Source organism: Diabrotica undecimpunctata, chromosome 2, assembly GCF_040954645.1.
Source record: "Diabrotica undecimpunctata isolate CICGRU chromosome 2, icDiaUnde3, whole genome shotgun sequence".
Classification (NCBI taxonomy): domain Eukaryota; kingdom Metazoa; phylum Arthropoda; class Insecta; order Coleoptera; family Chrysomelidae; genus Diabrotica; species Diabrotica undecimpunctata.
The window spans coordinates 176,293,768-176,317,585 of record NC_092804.1 but is presented as its reverse complement, the minus strand read 5'-3'; the positions used below and the strand labels follow the sequence as shown (position 1 = coordinate 176,317,585).

The 23,818-nt window shown below is 32.7% G+C and overlaps 1 protein-coding gene across 1 annotated transcript in view; it reads right to left on the bottom strand.

The window, feature by feature from the left end:
- LOC140433998 (lachesin-like) overlaps positions 1-23,818 on the bottom strand; it is a 675,206-nt gene that overhangs the window by 66,695 nt on the left and 584,693 nt on the right. Inside the window, exon 6 of the mRNA XM_072521967.1 lies at positions 7,099-7,227. Coding sequence (XP_072378068.1) covers positions 7,099-7,227 — 129 coding nt within the window. The remainder of the gene's footprint in view (positions 1-7,098; positions 7,228-23,818) is intronic.

Here is a 23,818-nt window from a genome sequence, read left to right as displayed (position 1 = left end):
TTTTGATAACTCCTTTGTGTAGTTTAGCCTTTCCATATTATCTTCTTGTAGTGATTGGTACACAACATGCGAATTAACAGCAGCTATATCAATGATGCGGTAAAAAATAGTAAGTGGCCATCGGCGAGAACGACGTTTTACAGAATATTTGGCACACTTGGCATCTAAAGTATCGACACCTCCTTTACGATTATATTGAGCTATAATTTCTGGTTTTCCAGTAATCTGATCCGTGCCTATTGAATGGTGCATCGAAGAAATAAGTAAAACAGCCCACGATTTTTTTGGCACATGGGAAATTAGGGATAAACTTTTCGTAAATCCGTAAGTAGTTGAATTTACTTGCCTACATCGGTGTGGCTGGAGTTCCGGAGGGATTTCCCGTTTATTTTTCTTGAGGGTTCCCACATACGTTAACTTCTTTACTTCTAACTGCTTTACTAATTCTATAGAACTAAACCAATTATCAGCTGTGATATTATGGTTAGTTCCATAAATAGGTTTAGCAAGCCGAAGAACAGATTGAGTTGGTTTATTCATCTTCTTTTCTTCCTCAGATAACCCAGTTCCGTCAGTGTGTTTGCCTCCATATATATAGGCATTGTATAAGTAACTTGTTCGTGCATCAGTCAGCCACATTATTTTAATGCCATATTTCACAGGCTTATTAGGCATATACATTTTAAACCTACACCTTCCCCTAAAGCCGACCAACATTTCATCAATACAAACACATGTGCCTACGGAATACAGTTTTTGACAATTTATTATAAATATATTAAATATGTTACCAATGGCTGCTGTTGGATCTATCTTTTTTCTTTCTTCTCTATCCAGAGGGTTATCAAAACGTAAATATTTTAGAAATATTGCAAATCTTTCTTTTGACATAACACATCTGAATATATCTCTACCAGTGCCATCTGTACCAAATATAGAATTTATATCTTCGTCATTGGATTTGAAAGCTGATGAGTATAAAAGCAATCCCAAAAAGGCTTTTAGTTCTATTTCATCAATTTCATTTAGTTCTGGTCTATTCATTCTTTTATAGTTTTCACGAATTGCACGTAATTTATTATTTGTCCATTTACGTATTTCTTGTATTATATCCTCAGAAATAAGAAAATTAAAAAAAAATGATGAAGTTTCGTTTCTTGCATCTCTGGACCGCACAGCTGGTACTTTTGTTACAAGGTTGTGTAACGGAGTTCTTACATTTTTCGAGGGTGCTGTAGTAGACCACTTAAAACGATTTTTGCCATAAAAATATGACTTACCATTATCATTTAAATGATATTCGTCTTCAGAACTTTCCGACTGCTCACTTCCGGTGTCGTGTGAACTTTTAATACATACTTTTTCGCTTGCATCGTCAACATCACTATCACTAAAATATTCTAAATCACTAGGTACTTCGTCAGCCCATTGAGATTAAACAGCCTTGAAATCGTCATCTGAAAGCTTTACAGTTTTGCGGCTAAATTTAGAACAACTGGATGAACTTGCTGCCATACTAACAGCAAAAGAATACACTACACTGCTTTTAACTATAGAAACGTAAATACTGACATGCGGTACTTGATACCGCAAGAAAACTTTATGTCAACGTAGCTCAAAGACTAAACGTGTACTAAAACTGCAGCAGTTGAAAGCAGGTACAATTAAACCCCACTTGAAGGTACACAGATGGTGTTCTAAGAATCTTTTATAAAACACGTTTTACAACAAAATATATTTTCGGCTCGGTATGGCATACCGCATGTCAGTGGTTAAGGGTTTTAAACTGAAGTTCTTATTACAATAATTAAATAATACTAACAAAATTTGGTACCTTTCTGTCACTGAATGCCTAAATGAAATTGTTTTCCAAAATAAAGTTTTTAATCGCCACTCAATGTCTCAGTTATCAGCCTCTGGTTATCCTTCTTTTTATGAAATTGCTTTCTAAAATAGACCACAATGTTTCAATTATCAACTTCCACCATTTCAAATTATTTTTCTTCTTATTAAAATTTATACTTTTTTGTAAAATATTATTTCTTCTTTATTGTGATTGACTTTTACTATTAATAATTATGTATTATTGTTTGCTTGATTTCTATTCTATAAAAATTTAACAAAAACTTGACTTTTTTTAAAAATTAATTGTGACAGTTTCTACTTCTCAGAAATTAATCTCCCTACGCTCAAAGTGACAGCGTTTTTATAGATATTTCCATGCTCGCGAAAATTCTCAAACGAAAAAAAGTTAGATTCTTTCTATTATGATATATTAGACTTTTTGAAGTTTTATTTTTAAACTTCTAGAACGTTTTTTTTTCTATTTCGAATTTTTATTGAAATTAAGGCTTTTCAGATCAGAATGAGAACATCCCGGCAGTCCACGGGATCTTAAGTAATCTCCGATATAGCCACATCTCAAATGCTTCCAGTTTTCTGCACATATCTTCGTTCAAGGTCCACGATTCAACACCATAAAAAAGGACAGAGAAGACGTAGCATCGCAGCATTCTTACTTTTGTATTAAGAGAGATTGTGACTCTTGAAGAAGGCCCCCATCCAATTGAAAGTGGATCTAGCTTTTCCAATGCATGCTCTAATCTCCTGGTTTTTGGTCCATTCTTCATTTATTATGGACGGTGCTAGAAAACACAAAATATAAACGATATATAAAAATCTCAACTATATTATTATCCTCCAAATAAAAAATATCGTTAGAAAATGAAAGAGTATACGAGATTCAATGTGTGGACTGTAACTAATCGTACATCGGACAGACCAACCGAAGAATCAATGTTAGGCGAGAAGAACATCGAAATGCCATCGAAAGGAGAGAAAAAACGTCGTCTTTTGCATAATATATCTCAAAACACAGGACATAAAATAAACCTGAACCAAACCAACATTGAAATTAAAAGAAATCGCGAAACCCGAGAATCCATAAAAATAAAAAAAAATCCCAACAATCTAAATCAAAGAGACGATGCTCAAATTCTTTCAACAACATGGAAAACGGTATTAAAAAAAAAGTAAAAAATACATCAGGTCATAAGACCGACTAGTAGGAATCCTCCTACCCACATACAGACAGGACCTTTCACAAGAAGCCTTGCTAAGGACCGTTCGAGAGAAGCGCGCCTTGATCAGCTATATAAGTAACCACATCGATCATTAGAATCAGTTTACTTCAAGCACCACCAAGTAGCGTTACTACGTCAAAACCAAAATTATTCATATATTCGGGGCCCCAATCTTCCCACTCTCTCACTCGTGACGTACTAGTATCTTGATTTCCAGACATACAAGAACCGCCAGATAACACTGAAGTCTCAATCTGCCCACTCCTCAGTGTCGAGTGATTCGAATCGATGCAGTGAGTTACTCGATACTGAAAAGTAGGCAGATTAAGAACCCGAACTCAAACGAAACCATATCCCTCTTGATAATGGCTCCAAAATGGGTGCCGAAACGTCGAGTTTTAAATTCTTAACGCGGTTATTCCCGACCACTTGGTAATTTTCATTTACCCGACAGCTAATTTTTTCGACCGATGAAATTTTTTCGACCGCTGTAAATTTAGAAAATATGACATAAGCATTAAAGTTCTAGACACTCATTTTACTTGGGTCTATATTGGTAATCATTCCTTGGATACGGCTTACAAAATACTACTTATGTTATTAGTAACCTCTCTCCCTCTCTATCTCTCCCTTATTTATAACAAAAAGTGATACGAATTTAAATGAAAATTAGAAAATTCTTTCTCATTATTTAAACAAGATTCGAAATGTTAATGTTATCTAAAAAATATCAAACCAAATGTTATAAATCAGTTACAGATAATTGACTAAAAAATTAAAAAGACAAAAACTTTATTATTCAGAAGGTACATTTACAAAGAGACTTAGACATTTTGTAATATTACCTCGCGCATCACACATTCTAAAAATTTTTACATTAAAATCAAACCGAGATGTTGCAACCAGACTGTGAGCTCGTTATATTTTTTAGATTCCTTTTTTTGGAATCCATATAAAGCTCTCCGATGAATATTTTAATCTTCTTATAATAAGTCAGTTTCAACAAGAGTTTCAAAGAATGCCCTCATTAAATTGATCAAAGAAAGTGTCGACTTCTCCTTAGAAATAAATTACGTGCAGTTCGTTGATGGGAACAATGAATAAAAGTGCTCCGAATACTATGAAGTAATTTTATTTTCACAAACTTATAACATTATCACAAATTCTAACAAATATAAACATGAAAGAAATACTCGTCATAGCAGATTTAAATGTACGCACGAAAAAATCTAAAAATAGATTCACGGAAAAATATGACGAAAATGTAACGTTATTATTTTTACTGGAAATAAGTCACAATTTTACTTAAGAATTAATTTATTTGATGTATGTCGAATTAAACAAATAATGATCTGTTGTGAGATAATTATTAATAATTAAATTAATATCAACTATATTTCCTTCAATAGCCCTGGTGAGATAAATGATAAATTAACTTTAACTTAATAAGTGCAAGCAATCATCAAATTTTAAATAGTTGCAATAAACAATCAAAACAATGTATAGGTTAAGGTAAAACTAGGTGTGGACTTACCGGTAACTTTAATGGTAATTTTTTACACGAAACCATAAACAAAACGAATTTTAAGATTTGTGTATTGGTCCACTTTCGAGCTGCGTCTGTTCCATCTGTTGCCGAAATAAATTTTTAACACACTACAATTTAACATATTTTATGTTTTGTGTGACCTATTTTGTGATACCTATAAGGTATCCTATGTTTGACTTTAAATTCCAACACATGCACATTGTTAAAAAAAAAACAAAAGGTTTATTATAAAAAAATGTCGGACAGAAAGGATGGATTCTTATCAAGCCATTAAAAAAATGTACTTAGATAGTAAAAAAATATGTTCATTAAAAATATAAGTAGCTCTTCCTTTTGGAAATCCAATAAGTTTCGAGCAAGTTGTGTTTGTGAAATAAAGGTTTTATTGTAAAAAGTTGCCTAAATTATTTCTAGCGTTCTCACCAACGAAGTTTCTTTCTCTTTCTCTTTCTCTTTGAATCGTTAGTAGAGTTCATAGTTGTTCCTGGATCTCTATACTCCGTTTTCATTAGTAGGTCCAAATAACTTAACCTACTGGATTAGGATTATGAAAGAATTATTATCATTTTAAATCGTCTAAATGTTTCTGTATTTGTTTTGGTCATTGTCAATGTTTCGCATCCATATGTTAGTACAGGTCTGGAAATAGGTTTACAGATCAACTGTAATTATTGCTCCTATTATTTTAAACTTTCATCTCTTTTAAAATTATAGGTATTGGCTGATATTTTATTCAATTATGTTCCTAAGGTCTGTCTGTTTAGACATACGTATTTGGTTTTCCCTTCATTAACTTTAACTTTTTCTGTTGCTTCCTTGACCTTATTGAAGATGCTAATAGCTGTTTGAAACCTTGAGCTGATATTAGTTCTTTTTTATTTCTACTGATCTTATGGCATTTGCTTGTACGAGATCTTCTTCCAGTCGTTGCCCTAATGGGATTCACGATTTATTATTAGACAAATTTAGTACTAAACTTATTGACTGTACCTGAATCTCCCGATGGTTGGTTATTACTTTAGGATAGATTGGCCACTTTATATATAAAACCCTAATAAGACCGGTACTCACATATGGCTTAGAAACCTGGACACTCACTAAAAGAGAGGAAACGTTGTTAGCCACCTTCGAAAGAAAAATCTTGCGACACATATATAAGGGCACAAAAGAAAACGGAATATGGCGAAGACGATACAACTTTGAACTATACAAAATATACCAGGATCCGGATATTATAATATTCATTAAAATAGGACGGCTGCGTTGGATAGGACATGTAGAAAGAATGGAAGAAGGCGAAATACCAAACAAAATATTCAAACAGATGCCAGTAGGAAAAAGAACAAGAGGAAGACAGAAACTGAGATACTTAGAACAAATAGAAAATGATATAACAACCTTAAAAATAAAAAACTGGAGAAAAAAAGCACGAAACAGATCAGAATGGAGAAGAATCCTGGAATAGGCCAAGACCCAAAAAGGGTTGTTGAGCCAGTGATGATGATGAGATTGGCCACTTTAATTACCATGACCAAGTGTATAAAGCAGCATTCATATTTTGTTAAAATGCAGACAAAACTGCCGAACATATTAAAACTGTAGAGCAATTGTTCGCTGCCAACGACATAAATTCGTTGATCTGAAAGACTTCCTTAATCGGACTTACTCTGAAATACTTATTTCTGGTAAAGTATAGTGTACGCTAACTTAGATAGGAGTAGGCACTATAACCTCACTAACATAGATACTGCAATTAATTTGCAGATATTCTACCATTTTTATTTAAACCCAATAAAATAGGGTCGTACAAAAAAAGATCTCCTTGTTTTGGACTTTGTTTGATTTGCTGCGAAAGTTTTATGAGAATTTTCATATTCACACTAGTGAATCCCATTTTTTTTGGAAGACATAATCTCAAACCTGTTTATGTCTTTAAAATGACACCTTTAACATTAATCGTTGTTTTTCCCTGGTACGTTCTTATAAAGGAAAAGGAAAAGGAACTAACGCATGCGATATTTGATTCTAAAATGACGCAGATATTTTTTTTCTACACCAAGACTTAGTAGAAGAACTTAATGGCCTTACAATATTTAAATTTCAAAAAAGAATTTTGTTTACATTACTTCAGATAGTGCTCATAATATTGTTTATTTATGTCAAAAAATTTCTCACCTGCAACAATAACTATTTTTCTATTATTTTACATCATTTATAAACGATTCACGCTACAAATGTTGAATTGTACGTTGACAACATGTAAAAAATGTAACTAAAAGACAAGCTTTTCTTAAAATAAATCATTTTTTTTTATTTTTTACAATCACCAGCTTCAAGAAATCCGTCTTTTAAACTTATCTTAACTTACAGATAAAAAACCGTGTCGTAAAGCGCAGACAACGTGAAACGCGGCTACGAAAAAGGAACATGCGGGCGATTAAAGGGTTAAACAAAATGGCCACTTACAATGAACATTGACCATAATCCTTTTGCTAACAGTTGGTGGCACCCCGTTCGATGCGATGCACATGTAGGCTCCCATTTCAGTTCGTGATATCTTCCACAATTTCAACACTTCGCCTTGGTAGGACGATACTGAAACATAAAGATGGATTTTAGTGTTTTAGTGGCGAAACCGACGCTCAATTGTCGACTTGAAATGTCATAAAATGTGTACACGATTTGCAAACGGACGAACGATAACGGGGGGTTTGCTCGAGATCGTTGTGCAAATTGCACTTTTAAACTGAACATTGTATTAGTCTTATCTTACTCAGTAGCAACACAGAAAGTATTTCTTTTACTGGCAATATGGAGGAGAGCAAAAATTTAGGTTTTAAATTAAGTTTTCAAAATTTTATAAATTACTTTGCTTGTAACCCTCGAAGTAATTTATTTTCTTAGAATTGTCTAATATGTCGCATTATTTTCCTATTTTTCTTTCTTGTAATAAGTGTATATTATATATTGTTTTGATTCTACTTATTTTCTTAATGTAATTATGCAAAATTATAATTATATTTATTTTTAATTTTCTTAATAGATCAATACTCTTCTTGGGCTAGCTCAAATTAATAAGTAATCTCAGAGTTTTACGTCATTGAAACAACAGAAATAGAAAACCAATACTCAGAGAAAGCTCGTGGATAAATAGAATTCAAAAATAAATTATAACCATATAATAAAAAATATTGTGTTTATACCAAAGAAATAAATGCAAATTTTAAATGATAGAATCAATTGTTTTAACAAATACTCTCTGAAACGAGTATTTAATTTAATGTACAATATAAAAAAATACCGCAAGTTATTTAATGATAGCAAATTACCCAGTATAGATACAAAATGAATTATTTTTGGTTCTAAGAAATACTTTTAAAACACATTACGAAATTGTTTATGTCAAATTTCACTATAGTCTTTGTAGAGGTTGATAAACATTGGGAGAAGAAAATATGGTTAGAAATATAGGTGAACACCTTGGAACAATTTCTGTATACGATTTCAGGATACAATTAATTGAGTACTTACAAACTGTTGTCACTGATTACTGAATTTAATCTTTTACTTTTTAAAAAAATTCACTTTCTACTTTTTAACTTTTACGGATGCCAAAAAAGCTTTTGTTTAACGTAGACCGGCACTTTTTATTTTTTTCTAAGTCACCAACTGCTCCTATCTGCTATCTCGAACACAACGGTGTTTTTTCCATTTCTAAAATTACTCCTCTGATGCAGCCCCCTTCTCTCAATGAACATTCCTTCCTTTTTATTGGTCAACACAAATATCCTTTGAAAGTCTTTGAATTTCCCGTCGTAATCATTTTACCTGTTCCTAGGAAATTCTACCCTTCGATTTCTAAATACTTGTTTTGCCTCGACAAAACCCCCATGTATTGTCTTATTTAAATTTAAAATGTTTATACACGAAAAACTTTAGGAGAGGGGCTCTCCTGCTGAGGCGCTGCTCCTTCTTCAACTTTTAAGACTCTATTTTTTATTTAATATTTTGTTATTTAAGAAATAGCTTGAGGCAACACTAATGAATCCACTGTCTGCTTTATTCCAGAAAACAGGAAAGAGAAATATCGGAGGTTAGAGGGCCAATTCTAGCATTCCGCCATCGAGACCTGATGCCTTCAGTGTAAAAGATATCTTCGACGAGCTAGGATTCTTCGAACTTGAAAGTCTCTGTTTTCCTGGTCAACAGATTTGTCGTGATGCATGGACGACAACACAATTACACTTTCATTTTTTTTGGGGGACATATGATACGATGATCACCAGTGACATTTCTGTTACCATTGGTAATTGATTCCACTAAAGCAAGTGCTGATCTTGTAGGTATAGATAGCTTTTGGGAATTAGGATCATTGGTTTTACCTGTATATATAAAAGCATAAACACATGATCCTATGCCGTACTTGACTGGTTTGGGTTTCATGTAAATTCTAAAATGGCATCGTCCACTATAACATATTCGGAACAGGTGTAGTTTGCTATACTGTTAGATGCAAAACAGTTAAACAAATGGGACACTGCTGCAAGTCGATCTCTGTTGGCCTTCTTTTGCTCTCTTATTTTATATTTGTCAAATCTTATTGCTGCGAGAAGAAATAATAAGCTTTTTTTTGACATTGTAGTACGATAAATTGGTCTAACTAAAACACTTGTCGAAAATAATGAATCAACATTCTCATGATTAGACTTTAGTACACCTGAAAGGTATAAAAAATCCAAAAAAGCCTTAAGTTCACCTTTGGATAGATGATCAATAAATGTCAGGTATCCCCATAAGTCACGCTGAGCTCGGTCATTTCTTCATTTGTGTACTTTAGAATAGAGGCCAATATGTTAGGAGTTATAAGAAGTGACCAGCATTCAAGTGGACTGGATGGTTTTGTTTTTAAGGCAGGTCCACGAAGACCAGAAAGGTGCGTAATAATGTACTGTATGCGAATTTTTGATGATGCCGCCGGAGTATTTTTAGCCCACTTATGTCTGTTTTGTCCATAATAAAAATTTCTTTCATTATTAGATGCTGTTTCTTATTCGTCGTTTGATAAGTCAATGACGTCAATTTTTGAATCTGTGTCGTGATGCAAGTGTTCCCTTTCATTGTCAGTATCGCTGTTATTAGTCACTATAAGTTTAAATACTCTCGGTTGGCTCCTCCAGGGAAGTCAAAAACATCATCACTTGTCACCGTACTTTCGCTAATTCTTAAAGCTATTTAAATGTATTATCTTAAATAATAATAACGTAACTACTATGGTGGGGTCAAATCCGACGGGAACTCAGCAGCACGTGTGTACTATCCCACTGATCATTTTCTACTAACCGGCATGCTAAACTACGTACTTAATTGGGACAATACATGAAACAAGGTCGTTTTCCAACTTTTCCAAACTGTTGGTGCACCAGTGGCGCACCAAATTTCAAGTCCTGGGGTCAAATTTGACCCAATGATAGTAGTTCAGGGTTAAAAAAAGTAAAGTATATAATTTCATATTTGCTAAAAAATTTTCTATTTGTTTGTGGAAATCAAATAATAAAATTTTTGTAAACAAAAATCAAAGGCGGAATATCCGATAAAACTAGCAAATGGAAAACATAAATGAAAATAGGAGAAGAAGAGAAATATCAACAATCTTATATTTATCAAAATTTCAATATAAGATAAGAAGCATATAATAAGCGAAGGAATAAATAAAGAACTGAAAGAGTGGCCATTGGAAGTGGGAAAACGGCGAAAAACGTTATAAACTGACAGGTAGTAGTAGTAGAATATAATGAGAAGAAAATAATAGCATAAAAATAATATTATAATAACTTATGCTAATGTCTGAAGTATACAAGTAGAAATTTATTTAAAATAAAAATTGGAAATTTTTGGTTTACGTAAAGAGAGTGAGTCAAATAAAATTGGAAATTTGGATGAAAAAATTCAATAAAATTGACCAAAGAAAAAAGCAAGAAAATTGAACATTTTTGACTTAAAGATGAAAATGAAATATTACTGTTATTTTTTATAATATAAAACTCTATAATCTTAAGACTATACGAGTATTATAATATCACTATCAAATAAAAATGTACCACTTTTCACAATTTTGATAATTTTTGTTCAATTTTCCGTGAAACTTTAAGGTGAGAATGAAAAATCCTCAACGAACGATATAATAAAAAATAAAAAGGAACAGTCAGTTCATGATTGCGGTGGGCCACATTTTGTTCCTATATCAAGTGATAGATGTGGCTTTTCTCTTTTATAGGGGCGCTGTGGGAATTTTGAACGTGCCGTACAAGGAAGAATCGAATTGTAGATACAGTGATCTACGAAATACTTTCATTATAAATGTAATTAGTGAATCAAGGGATAAGCTGGCGTTTATTGAGTACATTAAATTATTAGATTTTGCTGATTAAATATAAAAAAGCAGATTTGACAGATGCTTTTTAAAATTTGTCCAATAATAGCATAAAAGTCGTGTATTTTTTACAAAATTTACTGTCGAGACATACTAGCTCTTAATAATTTTATGATTTAATATTTCCTAAACAGTTTGTTTGTCAGCGATCTCCAAATTTAAAGATGTACGCTTAAAATTTCTTTTTCTTCTTCCTCTTTATAAGCAATTCTGCTGGAGGATTGGAGAATTAATACCTCTATGGAAGGTTGTCACGCCATCTTTTGCGCGGTAATCCGATACTTCTTCTGCCGATTGGTCACTTATCTCTTGCTATGTTGACGACACGGGTCTCCTCCATTCTGCTTATGTGGGTATTCTATTCTTTTGTTCTATTTTGTGTCCATTCATTTACACTTTTCTCGTTACATTTTCGTCTAACGTCTTCACTTCTCTTTCGATCTCTCAGCGTATTTCCTGTAATTCTCCTCAGTACTCTCATCTCTACCGTTTCCAGTAGCCTTTGCTTTGTTGCTGTGTCGGGTCTTGTTTCTAAGGCATATATCATTATTGATCTTACACTGGCTTTATAAATTCTTGACATCATCTCAGTGTTAATATAATATATGTTTCGCCATATAGTGTTATTAAGGCATCCTGCCAGTCTATTTACTTTTTGTATTTGATTTCTCACTTCTTTGTCTAGGTCTCAATAGCCAGACAGTGTAATTTCCAGGTATTTTATTTTCATTACTTGTTCAATACTGATGCCATCAATTTCTATTTTACATCTGGTTGGTTCTTTGCTGACTACTATTGTTTTAGTTTTCTTTTAGATTGCCAAATTCTTTTGCTCCTATGTTGAATCTATGGGCCAGTCTTTGCAGATTATATTTATCTTGGGCTATCAATATTGCGGACTACAGAAAGTAGTCAAAAACCAGATAGACTACATTATGATCAATGAAAGATACCGCAATGCTGTAAAAGCCGTGAAAGCATATCCTGGATTAGACGTGGCCTCAGATCACAATCCAATTATCGATAGGATTATATTCATCCTTAAGAATATTTAAAGACATCAAAGAAACCCTACAATAGACACAAGAAAACTTAAAGCACCTAACGTAAAAGATGCCCATCAACATGAACTGCATGTGAACTGCTGCAAATTGAACACAAACACCAATGATATTGACGAGTACTGGGATCGACTAAAACATTGTCTACTGAAACCCTCTAAAGAGAAATACTAAAGACTTCCGCAAGGAGAAAAGAAGAATGGATGAATGACGAGATACTCAGTATGATGGAACAACGGAGACAATTTAAAAACAAAGACAACAGTCAACAAGATCAGGAAGATGATAAAGCAGGCAAAAGGAAAATACTTTGAAGAGAAATGCAAAGAGATCGAAGATCTTCAAAATAAACACGATCTGTTTAACCTACACAAGAAAGTTAAAAAACCAGCAGGACTAAGAAAACAAAATCCCAGTGGTGCACTTTTGGATAGACACGGAACTATTATAACAGATACGGATGAGAAAGTACATAGATGGGCAGAATATATCGACGAACTGTTCGACGATGAAAGACGAGATTTGGAGCACATAGAACTTACGTCAGACGAAATAGGTCCATATATTACAAAAGAAGAATTATTACACGCAAATAAAACAATGAAGAGTGGGAAAAGCTCTGGACCTGACATGCTTCCTACATAAATCCTAAAAATTATAGATGAGAAGCATATTGATGTTTTAGTGACACTCTTGAACCAAATTTATAGTTCAGGCGTAATACCCAAAGAGTGGTTAACGTCGATTTTTATTTGTCTCCCCAAAAAAAAAACGCAAGAGAATACAGCGATTACCGCAACATAAGCTTGATGTTTCATGTGCTAAAGTTACTACTAAAAGTCATCCATAACCAAATATATCACAAACTGGACATAGACGTTAATGACACATAATTTGGTTTTCGCAAAGGCCTAGGAACGTGTGAAGGTCTTTTTTCACTTAATATACTAATACAAAGATACCTGGACATCAATCAAGATATATACGCATGTCTTATTGACTATAATAAAGCATTCGATAAAGTACGACATGAACAATTAATAAATGTCCTGAAATCGAAGAAGATTGACTACAACGATATCAGGACCATATCAAATTTATACCATAAACAGCGAGCAAAAGTACGTGTTATCGAACAGCTGTCAAAAGAAATTGAAATTAGACGTGGAGTGAGACAGAGATGCGTATTGTCGCCAATTATTTTTAATGCCTACTCCGAAGAGATCCTGTGAGGATAAAACAGCTGAAATAAAGGTAAATTGAGTTCCCGTTACCAACGTTAGATATGCGGACGACACTTTGATATTAGCCGAAAATATTGAAGATTTTCAGAGACTGGTGAGCAGAATAGCGGAAATAGTATGGAAATGAGTACGGTCTAACAATGAACGTCAAAAGAACGAAATTTATGAGAATATCAAAAACCCAAAGAAATAACAAGAATCTTCTAATAACTGAAACAAGCGTCGAACAAGTGGACAAATATGCATATCTGGAAATAATGATTACATTCAGGAGATCAATGTCAAAATAGAAAAGGCTAGAGCAAATTTCAACAAAATGAGAAGAGTGCTATGTACAAGGGATTTAAAATTGGAACTAAGAGTTAGGTTGGCGAGGTGCTATGTTTTTTTGACTTTGGTTTATGGACTGGAATCTTGGACCTTGAATGCGACATCAACAAAAAAACTGGAATAATTTGAGCTGTGGATGTATAGAAGAATTCTAAAAATATCGGGGACATAACACGTCACAATCAAAGAGGTTCTGAGAAGGATGAATAAAGAAATAGAAATTTTAAATACAATTAAAACAAGAGAATTGGAATATCTCGGAGATATTACACGTGGAGAGAAATAAACCTTGCTCCAACTGATTATGCAGGGAAAGATCCAAGGAAAGATAAGCATAGGGAGGCGTAGGATGTCATGACTACGCAACCTGAGAGAGTGGTACGGATGTACATCAAATGAACTTTTCAGAGCAGCTGTCTTACAAGTCCGAATAGCTATGATGATTGCCGACCTTCGCCGCGGAGATGGCACTTGAAGAAGATCAATATTGCGTCGTCTGCGTAACAAAGTATTTTTATTTCTTTGTTTCCCATTCTGTATCCTCTTCTTTTGTTAAAGCTTTAGATGATTTCATCCAGTATTAAATTAAAGAGCATGGAGCTCAATGAATCCCTTTGTCTTATTCCGCTGCCTATCTTGATAGGTTCTGTAAGTTGTCCATCTATTCTGACTTTTATTTTGTTGTTTTGGTAGATGTTTTTGATGGTTTTTATGTTTTGTTAAAGTTCTCTATTATACAATAGATGAATTCCATTTTTAAGTCTTACTGTGTCAAATGCTTCAAACGCTTTCTTTAGATTAATCAGACACAGAAATGCGGGTCTATTATACTCAAGTGACTTCTCAGTAATTTGCTTTATAACGAATGTTGCATCTGTACATGATTGTCCACTACGGAAACCCTGTTGTTCATCTGCTAAACATATCCTCTGATTTATTAGCACTTGTTAAATTTTAGTTGTAAGTCTTAGCGTAGTATTTAACAAGTTTATAGCTCTGTAGTTTTTTAGCTATTTTTTTTCTCTTTTTTGAATAGAATTAGTTCTACTATTCATAATATTCTACAATATTCACTACGAATATTCACTAAGTCCTACAATAGTTAGATAATATCATATCCGATATAAATAATTGTATATTTTTGAGTTTTTCCTTCAATTTTCACAAACTACTGTACAACTTTTACCTCTCTTTGTAATCTTCCTTAATCTACGTCAATATTAAAGTGTAAACTCTTTTAATCCCATTGTGCATCTGTAAAACTATACTAAAACAAAATCAACATCGAATTTTCTTTTAATTTCCTCTTCCGGATAACCAATGAATAGATAATTTCCGCATATCCCCCGTAGTGTCGTAAGTACAGCGCCTTTGGGATTTGAGAACGATCGTTTTTGAATCTTACAATACCTATTATTGTGCTACTACGAACCGAACTAAGTATATTGCTTTTTCGGAAGATCAATGCGAGTTCGACGATAACTTTCGCGGTTATAGCTCGGAAGAAGATGTTTGATTTTTTACTTTTTTATATCAATCTCTTTCTGTCCTTTATATATTACAGCACCAGGAATTCGTCTTCCAATGTTTTATCTTCCTTAAAATTGTTGGTACTTATCACACTAATTTGTATTTTTTATGTCAGTGCTTAAAACAGATAAATAAAAATACATTTAAAACAAGTTCCAACTGTAAAATAAATCACAAAAAAAAAACAAAAAATTGCAAAAAATAAACAAAATGCTAACAAAGCATTTCAGAGTTTAGAGACAAGGTCAGAGGAAACCTACTGACCAACGAACCGTGCAACTGACCGCTTATGCCGATGGTATTAATATTATAAGTAGAACATCAACAGAAGCACAAGAAACATAGACAGAGTTAAAAACGCAAACAAAAAGGCTAGGTCTAGAAATTAACACAGAAACAACAAAAATAATGATACAGACGAGATGGAATATAGTCCCACAAAACATTATACATAAATATGACATTAAAACTGTTAGAAAGTTTACATACCTGGGAGTAACAATATATGCCGATGGATCAGAAGATAAAGAAATACGGAAGAGAATAACGCAGGCAAGCAGAGCTTATTTTGCCCTCTCTCATATATTTTGGTCTAAAAATGTCCACCGAAATACAAAAATGAAAATCTATAAAACCTTAATTCGACCAATAGCATGCTATGGCAGTGAAGCATGGCTCCTAAAAGAAACATCCAAAAGCAAACTCGACACATTTGAAAGCAAAGTACTAAGGAGAATACTAGGAGCTGTGAGGGAAAACGGAATCTTTAGAAGTCGATACAACAACGAGCTTTATCAACTTTATAAGGAAGCACCACTGTCAGACTTCATTGGAATACAAAGATTGCAATGGACCGGACATGTGATAAGAATGGGAGAGGATAGGCTACCAAAAAGAGCAGTGACATAATATAATGCGGGGAAAGAGGCCAGTTATAAAGCCAAGAAAGTGCTGGGAAGACACAGTAAACAGCGACGCACAAGCCCTTTTAGGAGTCCGTGTATGGAGAAGATCAGCCACAGACAAGCAAGAGTGGGGGCAAAAAATAAAGAAGGCCAAGACTCAATTTGGGCTGTAGTGCCGTAGAAGAAAAAGATATATTTCTTCCTAACGACGCAATGTTAACACTTCAAACTCAACATATTAGGTTAGGTATCAAGTGATTAAAACGTGGACTTATCATAATATAAATATATTATACTACTATCCTTTAAATAACTAAACGAATATACCGGTTGCTAAATAGCCTTTTTTGTTGCCAATGAAGCTGGGTATATAATACGTTTCTCTGCTTACACATTACAGAATGATCGACAATATCACCTGCTTTTCTAATTTTCGTAATAATGGATCGCTTTAATTTTTAATTCAACAAATCCTTTTTCTGATATCCTTTTGCGACATTTCCTGATTTTAATTTTTCAAACATTTCTAAATATTTAAAATAAGTGTCCGAGCCTAAATGTATAAATCCTTTTCCTAAAAGTAAAAGTTATTCTTAAACTGTATAAGGTAATGAATTTCGGACGACCACATAATCTTCGACGAAACTAATGCACTAAGAGTGTATTAATACAGTTCCTTCCCTTTTTTCAGTTTCCTAATTATTTCTAATAAATTTGGTCCGAACTCCGAAGCGAATAAATTATTTACCAATTTATCTTTTATATTTAACCAACTTTTTTTATTTGTTACTTATGTACCAAACAAATGCATGGTGGCTACATAAGTAATATAAGTAATATTTAGAATGTTTATCTATACATTATTTATTGATTGGTATTTTGAGCTGAGTTAAAGATTATGATACTAATTAATTAGTCTTTAAATAATCCAATCGTGTAAATATTAACTTTCTGTAAATTCATTTTTTATGATGTCTAGCCATTAAACGTCAAGTGTCTTACAAGACTGCATTTAACTTAGCATACGACAATATTTTGTGTGTTAATTATAATGTAAAAATATTTTTATTGTGTAATTTTTTTTTACTAAGTAAACCGCGCCAACCATGAAAGGTTATTGACAGGAAAGAGTTGTACATAAAATCAAATGTTTGCTTATAATAACTAATTAAAATTGAGAACTTAGGCTATTTTTATATTAGATTGTACAATTTAGATAGTTTTAGAAACTTAGTCACTAGAATATCACAAACCTAGCACAGTTTTTGTTGTTCTTTCTTTATTAGGTACTGGTGGGTTAACCTGGTATATCCTATTCTCAAGCGGTGTTGTATGACTTGATCTCGTCGTTTTTGTGGCATTATCCCTTTTGGTGACAAATTTGGGTCGATGCGTTGTAGTTTGTTGTCGTCAAGTTTTTTCCATCTTTCGAGCCATATTCTCATTGAAAATTCGTTGATGGTGTTTTTTTTTAATTTATTATCCTGAATGCTAAAATCTTGGTTTATTTTACTAAGTAAATTTTTCTTGATTCTTGTAATTCTAGATTTAATTGCTCTTTCGTTCAACATGGCATATATTTCAGTTAGCATATGTCCCAACCCGTGTATACCCTGTGTGTATTCTGGGGCCAGTTCTACTGGGGTGGAAGAACCGCGAACATCTTCTAAGAATGCTGGTAATTGGGTGTAATTTAGTACATATGGTGGTGATGCATCCTGGATAAATTGTTAGACTGGTTGTACGACTCAATATTAGTAGTTTCTGAAGTGGATTTGTCTAATTTGATAATTTTTTTCTTCTTTCTAATTTGCACTGGTTTTGGTTTTATGAATTCTGTTGGTATAGTTTCTGTACGAGTGAAGCAAGTCGGGGATGACACTTCCGAGTAAGATCGTTTATTTTTATTATCGGTATCAGTGCTGACTTGAGCATCCATTTCTTCTCGAGATTCGTCATTTACATGTGTAATTTGATTTTGTTCCGAGCTAGTGGATGGTATTTGTGGAAGAAAATTTTCCTCCGTTTGGGGCTTTTGAGTATTTTGTAGATAAGAGGAATTTGAGGTACAGTCCAAGGAAACGTGACCAGCTTGGTGACATAACAAACAAGTTAGTTTATCGGAAAGAAAAATTCGGTACAAAATATTTTCAAAATCAATTAGGACGGAGTCGGGCACAGTAAAATTGTCTGTAGGCGCAAAGTAAACCTATCTTCGAAAACTAAGTACATGGCTGTATTGAAGGTCTTGTATTTCAGCTATAAGGAACGAAATTTTAGACATTAATTTAAAAGTAAGATTACTTAAAGACTGTTCGATTATGTCATGGGGTATAGATGGACGCACGTTGGATAAAACTAATCTATTAGCAGGTGTAATTAGTTTACGTGCTTTGATTGTATGTTCTCCAATTTTAATTTTACCATGTTGACTTAGAAAATCATCTACGACTTGTATGCATAAAAGGTAGATGCATATTCTTCCGTTTGACATTTTGGATGAGAACAGTACATTTTTTGGATGGACTATAGTGCCTACTACAATGATGTACTCTTCTGTTCTTATTTCATCTACTGCCGGTAAAATTATGGCCTGGTTTTTTGTTGGGAATTTTGTTAATGGTTGTTGCTTAGTGATCGTAGAGTAAGTAATGTTTTGTTGATCGGGATTAATTAATGGACACCTGTAGTCAGAAGTACCACTTGTCATTTTGTCAAATTTAATCTTCTATCCTTTTTTAAATTTAAATTGAACTTTCATTTCAATAATTTTAATTTTGGTAGGTCCGACTCTGTTTATTTAAAAGTAAATAGTCGATCTAGAAATTAGCAAGATAATGCCAAGAGTCGAAACTAGTTTTTTTAATAATTATTAAATATGAAATATAAATAATGTTCTTCGTATGTATATAAAAACAATGTTTGTAATCAAACTACTGCCAATTTGGAAGCTGTATTTAAACGGCCTACACACCTAACGATTTATCAAACTGCATGCAGTACTGCATCGGTTAAAACTGCCGCAGTAACGATAAATCGTCACGTGCGAGGCAAATTGGATGCTGCACAGTATGTAGTAGTTGTGTCGTTTGCAGTACGGAGCTTCCATAAAATATCGTAACAACGATCGTGTTTGAACGCAAACAAGTTGTAACATGTGTAGTCTTGACTACGGCAGTATTATTGTTGATAGCCAGTTATTGAGACATTAATCATGGACATTAAACAAAAAAATATCTGGGAAGAGTTTATTGAAATATATAGACAAAACAGCTGTCTATGGAATATAAAATCAAAAGAATATGCAAATAAAATAAAGAGAAACTCAAGTTATGATATTTTATTTAAGTAATTTCAGGAACTGTTTCCAGGGGCAAAACATGTAATGAAAAAAAAAAAAATAAATAATATAAGAACATCTTCTAGGCCTGAACTGAAGAAGGTAAGATCCATTAACAACCACTGTTTACTCCATTTTCTCTTTTTCACTGATTTTTTATCATCTTCATCAATTAATACCGCAGTTATAAGGGCCGCAACTTTTCTTTTTGAAAATCTTGATGACATAATCCTCACTCTTTTAATAACAACACCACAAATACAATAAATGTGGACTGCTATAGTACGATATGTGTTGCATCGTATGTACAGAAAATGACAGTACTGCAAACCTTATGATTTTCTCTACGTCCTGCAGTATACGCAGTATAATAAATCATTACGTGTGTAGGGCGTTTTACAGCTATTGACAGACCACTGTACACTGCTTCTATATATTTCGGTTTATTATTTAAATTTACACTGTTTCTTCTCAAAAACTGTAAAAGTTGTGGAGCTCAAAGTATTTCGACTTATCTAATTAAATTTCTTTGACTGTATCTATTGGATAATTGTTTTTTGTTTTAACAAATCTTTTAAACATCTTAACGTATGAAAAAGACCGGGGATTTAAACTAAGGAAGCTAACGTAAGATAGACAAAAAACTGAACACACTTTACGATTATCTATGGTATTATATTTTAACGCAATTTCGAGACCGTAGATGTGACCCTGCCAACATTGAGGAAACATATCTTTTGTTATTCATCTCTCCCACCATCTCCTGGGGATCGGACAAGCTGCAACTTTGAAATAGTGGTACCCGTGACGACGCCATCTTGTGGCGCTAGTTTTGTGACGCTTGCCTTAGCATTTTATTATAGATAAAAAAGTAACACAATGTCAGTACAGACGCTTTGCTTCAAAAACTTTATTTAATCGAAAAAAAATTTGATAAAGCTTTTTCACGTAGAATCCTAATTTGTAATAAAAAATGTGTTTACTGTTTAAGATTTTAAAGTTGCTCACACCCTGGGTCTCAAAGTAATGAGTGTCATTCGATATACTTCTGAAAAATATTAAAAACGTATATTTTAGTTTTTCATTTGGAATTGTATTTCTTAAGATATTAAACCTTAATTTTAAGGTTTCCATAATTTTCCTAAAGGTATCACGATAAATCGTTTTTCCAATAATTATATCGTCATCTATCAACAATTAAAAAAAAATGATTTAGTTTAGAAAGGTTTAGTTTGGTGTGATTCGGCAGATTTCTGAAAAAAATTGCACAGGTATTTTTTTCGTCCCGCTTCTTTTATTACACCCTGTATATTAAATACATTGAAACTCCATTAAAAAATAATTTTAAAGCCTAACAAAAATGGCTTTTCAAATATTTTAAACTTTTTTCATTGGCCCTAACGTCAAAATTGTTCGTTATTTTAAAATTGGCTTTTTTTCTACACAAAATAAAAACTAATGGTAATTGAAAAATAAAAACAAAAAAATAAATAAACAATGCTGGTGTAAATACTATAGTTTTACTATTTTCTTCATATCATTTCAGTTTATAAAAAAACTGATATAAAGTCGTTTTAGATCAATTTTGACTGTACTATTTGATTAGTGGTCGTTGAAAGCAACATCATCCTTTTATCGCAGCAGAGGTGACGCTCAAAGCTGTGACTGTGACGTTATATGTTCGAATGCAGATGGTCACCCAGATTTTGTGCTCTCTATCACATTACAGGTGTATTACGAGCGCTAAGGCAGAAAAAGAAGAAAAATAAATCTGGAAACGGAATAAAAGGATTCAGAAATTCGAGGGACGGAGTAAGGCACTATCAATAGTGTTTTCTACATGTGTGTATGTATATGTGTGTGATTGGGATATTGACTGCGAAATCTATGGTTTCATCCGCTTATTCATGTTTGACTTTATTAATATTTTAAAGTTATTCTTATTAATATTTTAAAAACAATATAAATACGGTAAAAAATTTTACATTATACAATTAAAAGGTAAACTTACAAATCACATAAATTACTTTTTGTATAGTTTTCTAATTGTATCCAGTTTCGTATTAAGTAGTTATGTTTTTCCAGTATTATCCATTTTTGCATGCAGTAATTGCCTTTTTCTCAATATTCATTTATTTATTTTTTATTATTTTTATTAATTTTTTATCTTTTATATTTATGATATTAATTTTTTTTTATTATTATTAGAATTATTTTTTATAATTTGTTTGATTTACTTTTTTATGTTTTTTATTTACTTATTTTTTGTTTTTTTTCCCTTTCCAATTTATGTACAAATTTGTTATAAATTGTATTTTATCAACTACTTCAAATGCTTATTCTCAAACTACCTGTATGTTAATATGACAACTTATAAACTTCTAAATTGTAAGAAACTATTGCCCAATAAAAGTTGATCGATTTTACTAAAAATTTTATTTTCATATCTATTGCTTCCATAAAAATGTTGGTCTTTATTCTATTTTTATTATAATTTAATATCATATGTCTTAGTGTTCAATATTCTCCACACTCGCGGTTTGCAGAATTTAAAATTTTTAATTTAACCTTCCGATAGGCGCATCCACCAAAAAATTTACTGGAAATGCGAGGAACAAATTGCGTATAATTAGTTTGGATTTGTGAACGCTGTTGGTACGATAGAAGCTTTATTTATCTTGCAGGTGTTGTTTCAGAAATGTAGAGATGTCAGCTGTGATGTTTTTCATGCCTAATTGACGACAAGAAGGCTCCCTCGATAGAGTCAGACAGATGATGGAAGTGCTGAAGAAGACAGGGATTGACGAAAGAGACCTAAAAATAATAGCTAACCTGTATTGGAATCAATCAACGGTACTCCGAATAGATGGAAAATATGCAAAATAGACCAAAATCTTAAGAGGAGTAAGACAAAGGTGCATAATTTCACCACTGATATTCAATCTGTACTCGGAGCACATTTTTCAAGAGGCTGTAAAAGATATAAATAAAGGCATCTTAATAAATGGAGCTCAATAACTTGCGGTATGCAGATGATACAATAGTGTTTTCCAAAATTATAGAAGGTTTGCAAAGCTTAACCCTTTACTACCATGGCCAAAAATAGTAACATTTGTACCATGGCAGGGTCAAATTTGACCCCCCATTGTTTTTTGTATCAAAAAATATTCTTTTTTTAACTTGTTTTATTTTAAATTATTTTGTTTACATCTACTTTTACATTTATATAAAAATAAACGAATTTGGTTAATTAGATATAACTTTATTTAAAAAAAAACTTTTGTATTCAGTCAAATTAACATAGCTATGCACCTTCTCGAATTATAAGAAAAATAATAATAATGTGCAGTTTTTTTATATCCAATGGTGAAATCTAGGTATCATAGCTCCTACCTAAAATAAAAAAATCGATTTAGATTTCGTATCTCAAAAACGACAAGCATGATTTTACCTTAATTTTCAACACAGCTTATGCATAACGTCTGTATGCGGGAATGATTTTTGCAAATAAAATCTCGACATTTATCGCACGATGAGCTTTCTTACTTTTGGTTTTTGGAATATGGATATATTTTACACCTTCCCCTCTTTTTTCGTCGCTGTGACTCTGGATTTGCGGCAGGCATTGGTTCCTGAAGTCCGGAAACTTTAAAAATGGCACTACGAATTTCTCTCGGTAAACAAGTTTGCTGAGCTCTACGAGTTAAATGGGCCTTAATAAGTTCTTGACCTAAAGTGCTTAAAAACAATCTTCTTTCCATTATTTGATTTTGCTGAATCCCATTAAAAATTACGTTAGCATTTAATCCTGCAATGTCCAAAATGCGAAACCATATTACTTGAGGCCATCTACGAGTTCTTCTGCGAGTTTTATAGCATGCACATTTCTTATCCAATGACACCACCCCACCTTTTGTCCCGTAAAAATTTATAATCTCTGGCTTTCCATTAACCATTGTATTGGAATGATGCATAGTTGACACTAACAACACTGCACGATTTTTCTTAGGAACAAAAGATACAAGGCTCTCGCTCCCTGTAAAACCAAATAAGGCAGAATTAGGTGGCCTGTTTTTTTGGTGTTGAAATTCAGCAGGAACCTCTCTTTTACGTCTTTTTAGAGTTCCAACATATGAAATTTTATGGCTTCTCAGTTCATTTATGAGCTCAATGGGCGAAAACCAATTATCTGCTGTTATGTTTCTATTTGTACCAGAAATTGGTGGAATAAGTGTCAAAACATCTAGAGTGGGGATGGATACCTTTTTTGGATTTGCTCTGCGTGTATCTTTTCCAGTATATATAAAACCATTTAGAAAATAATGTGTCTTAGAGTCTACTAAACA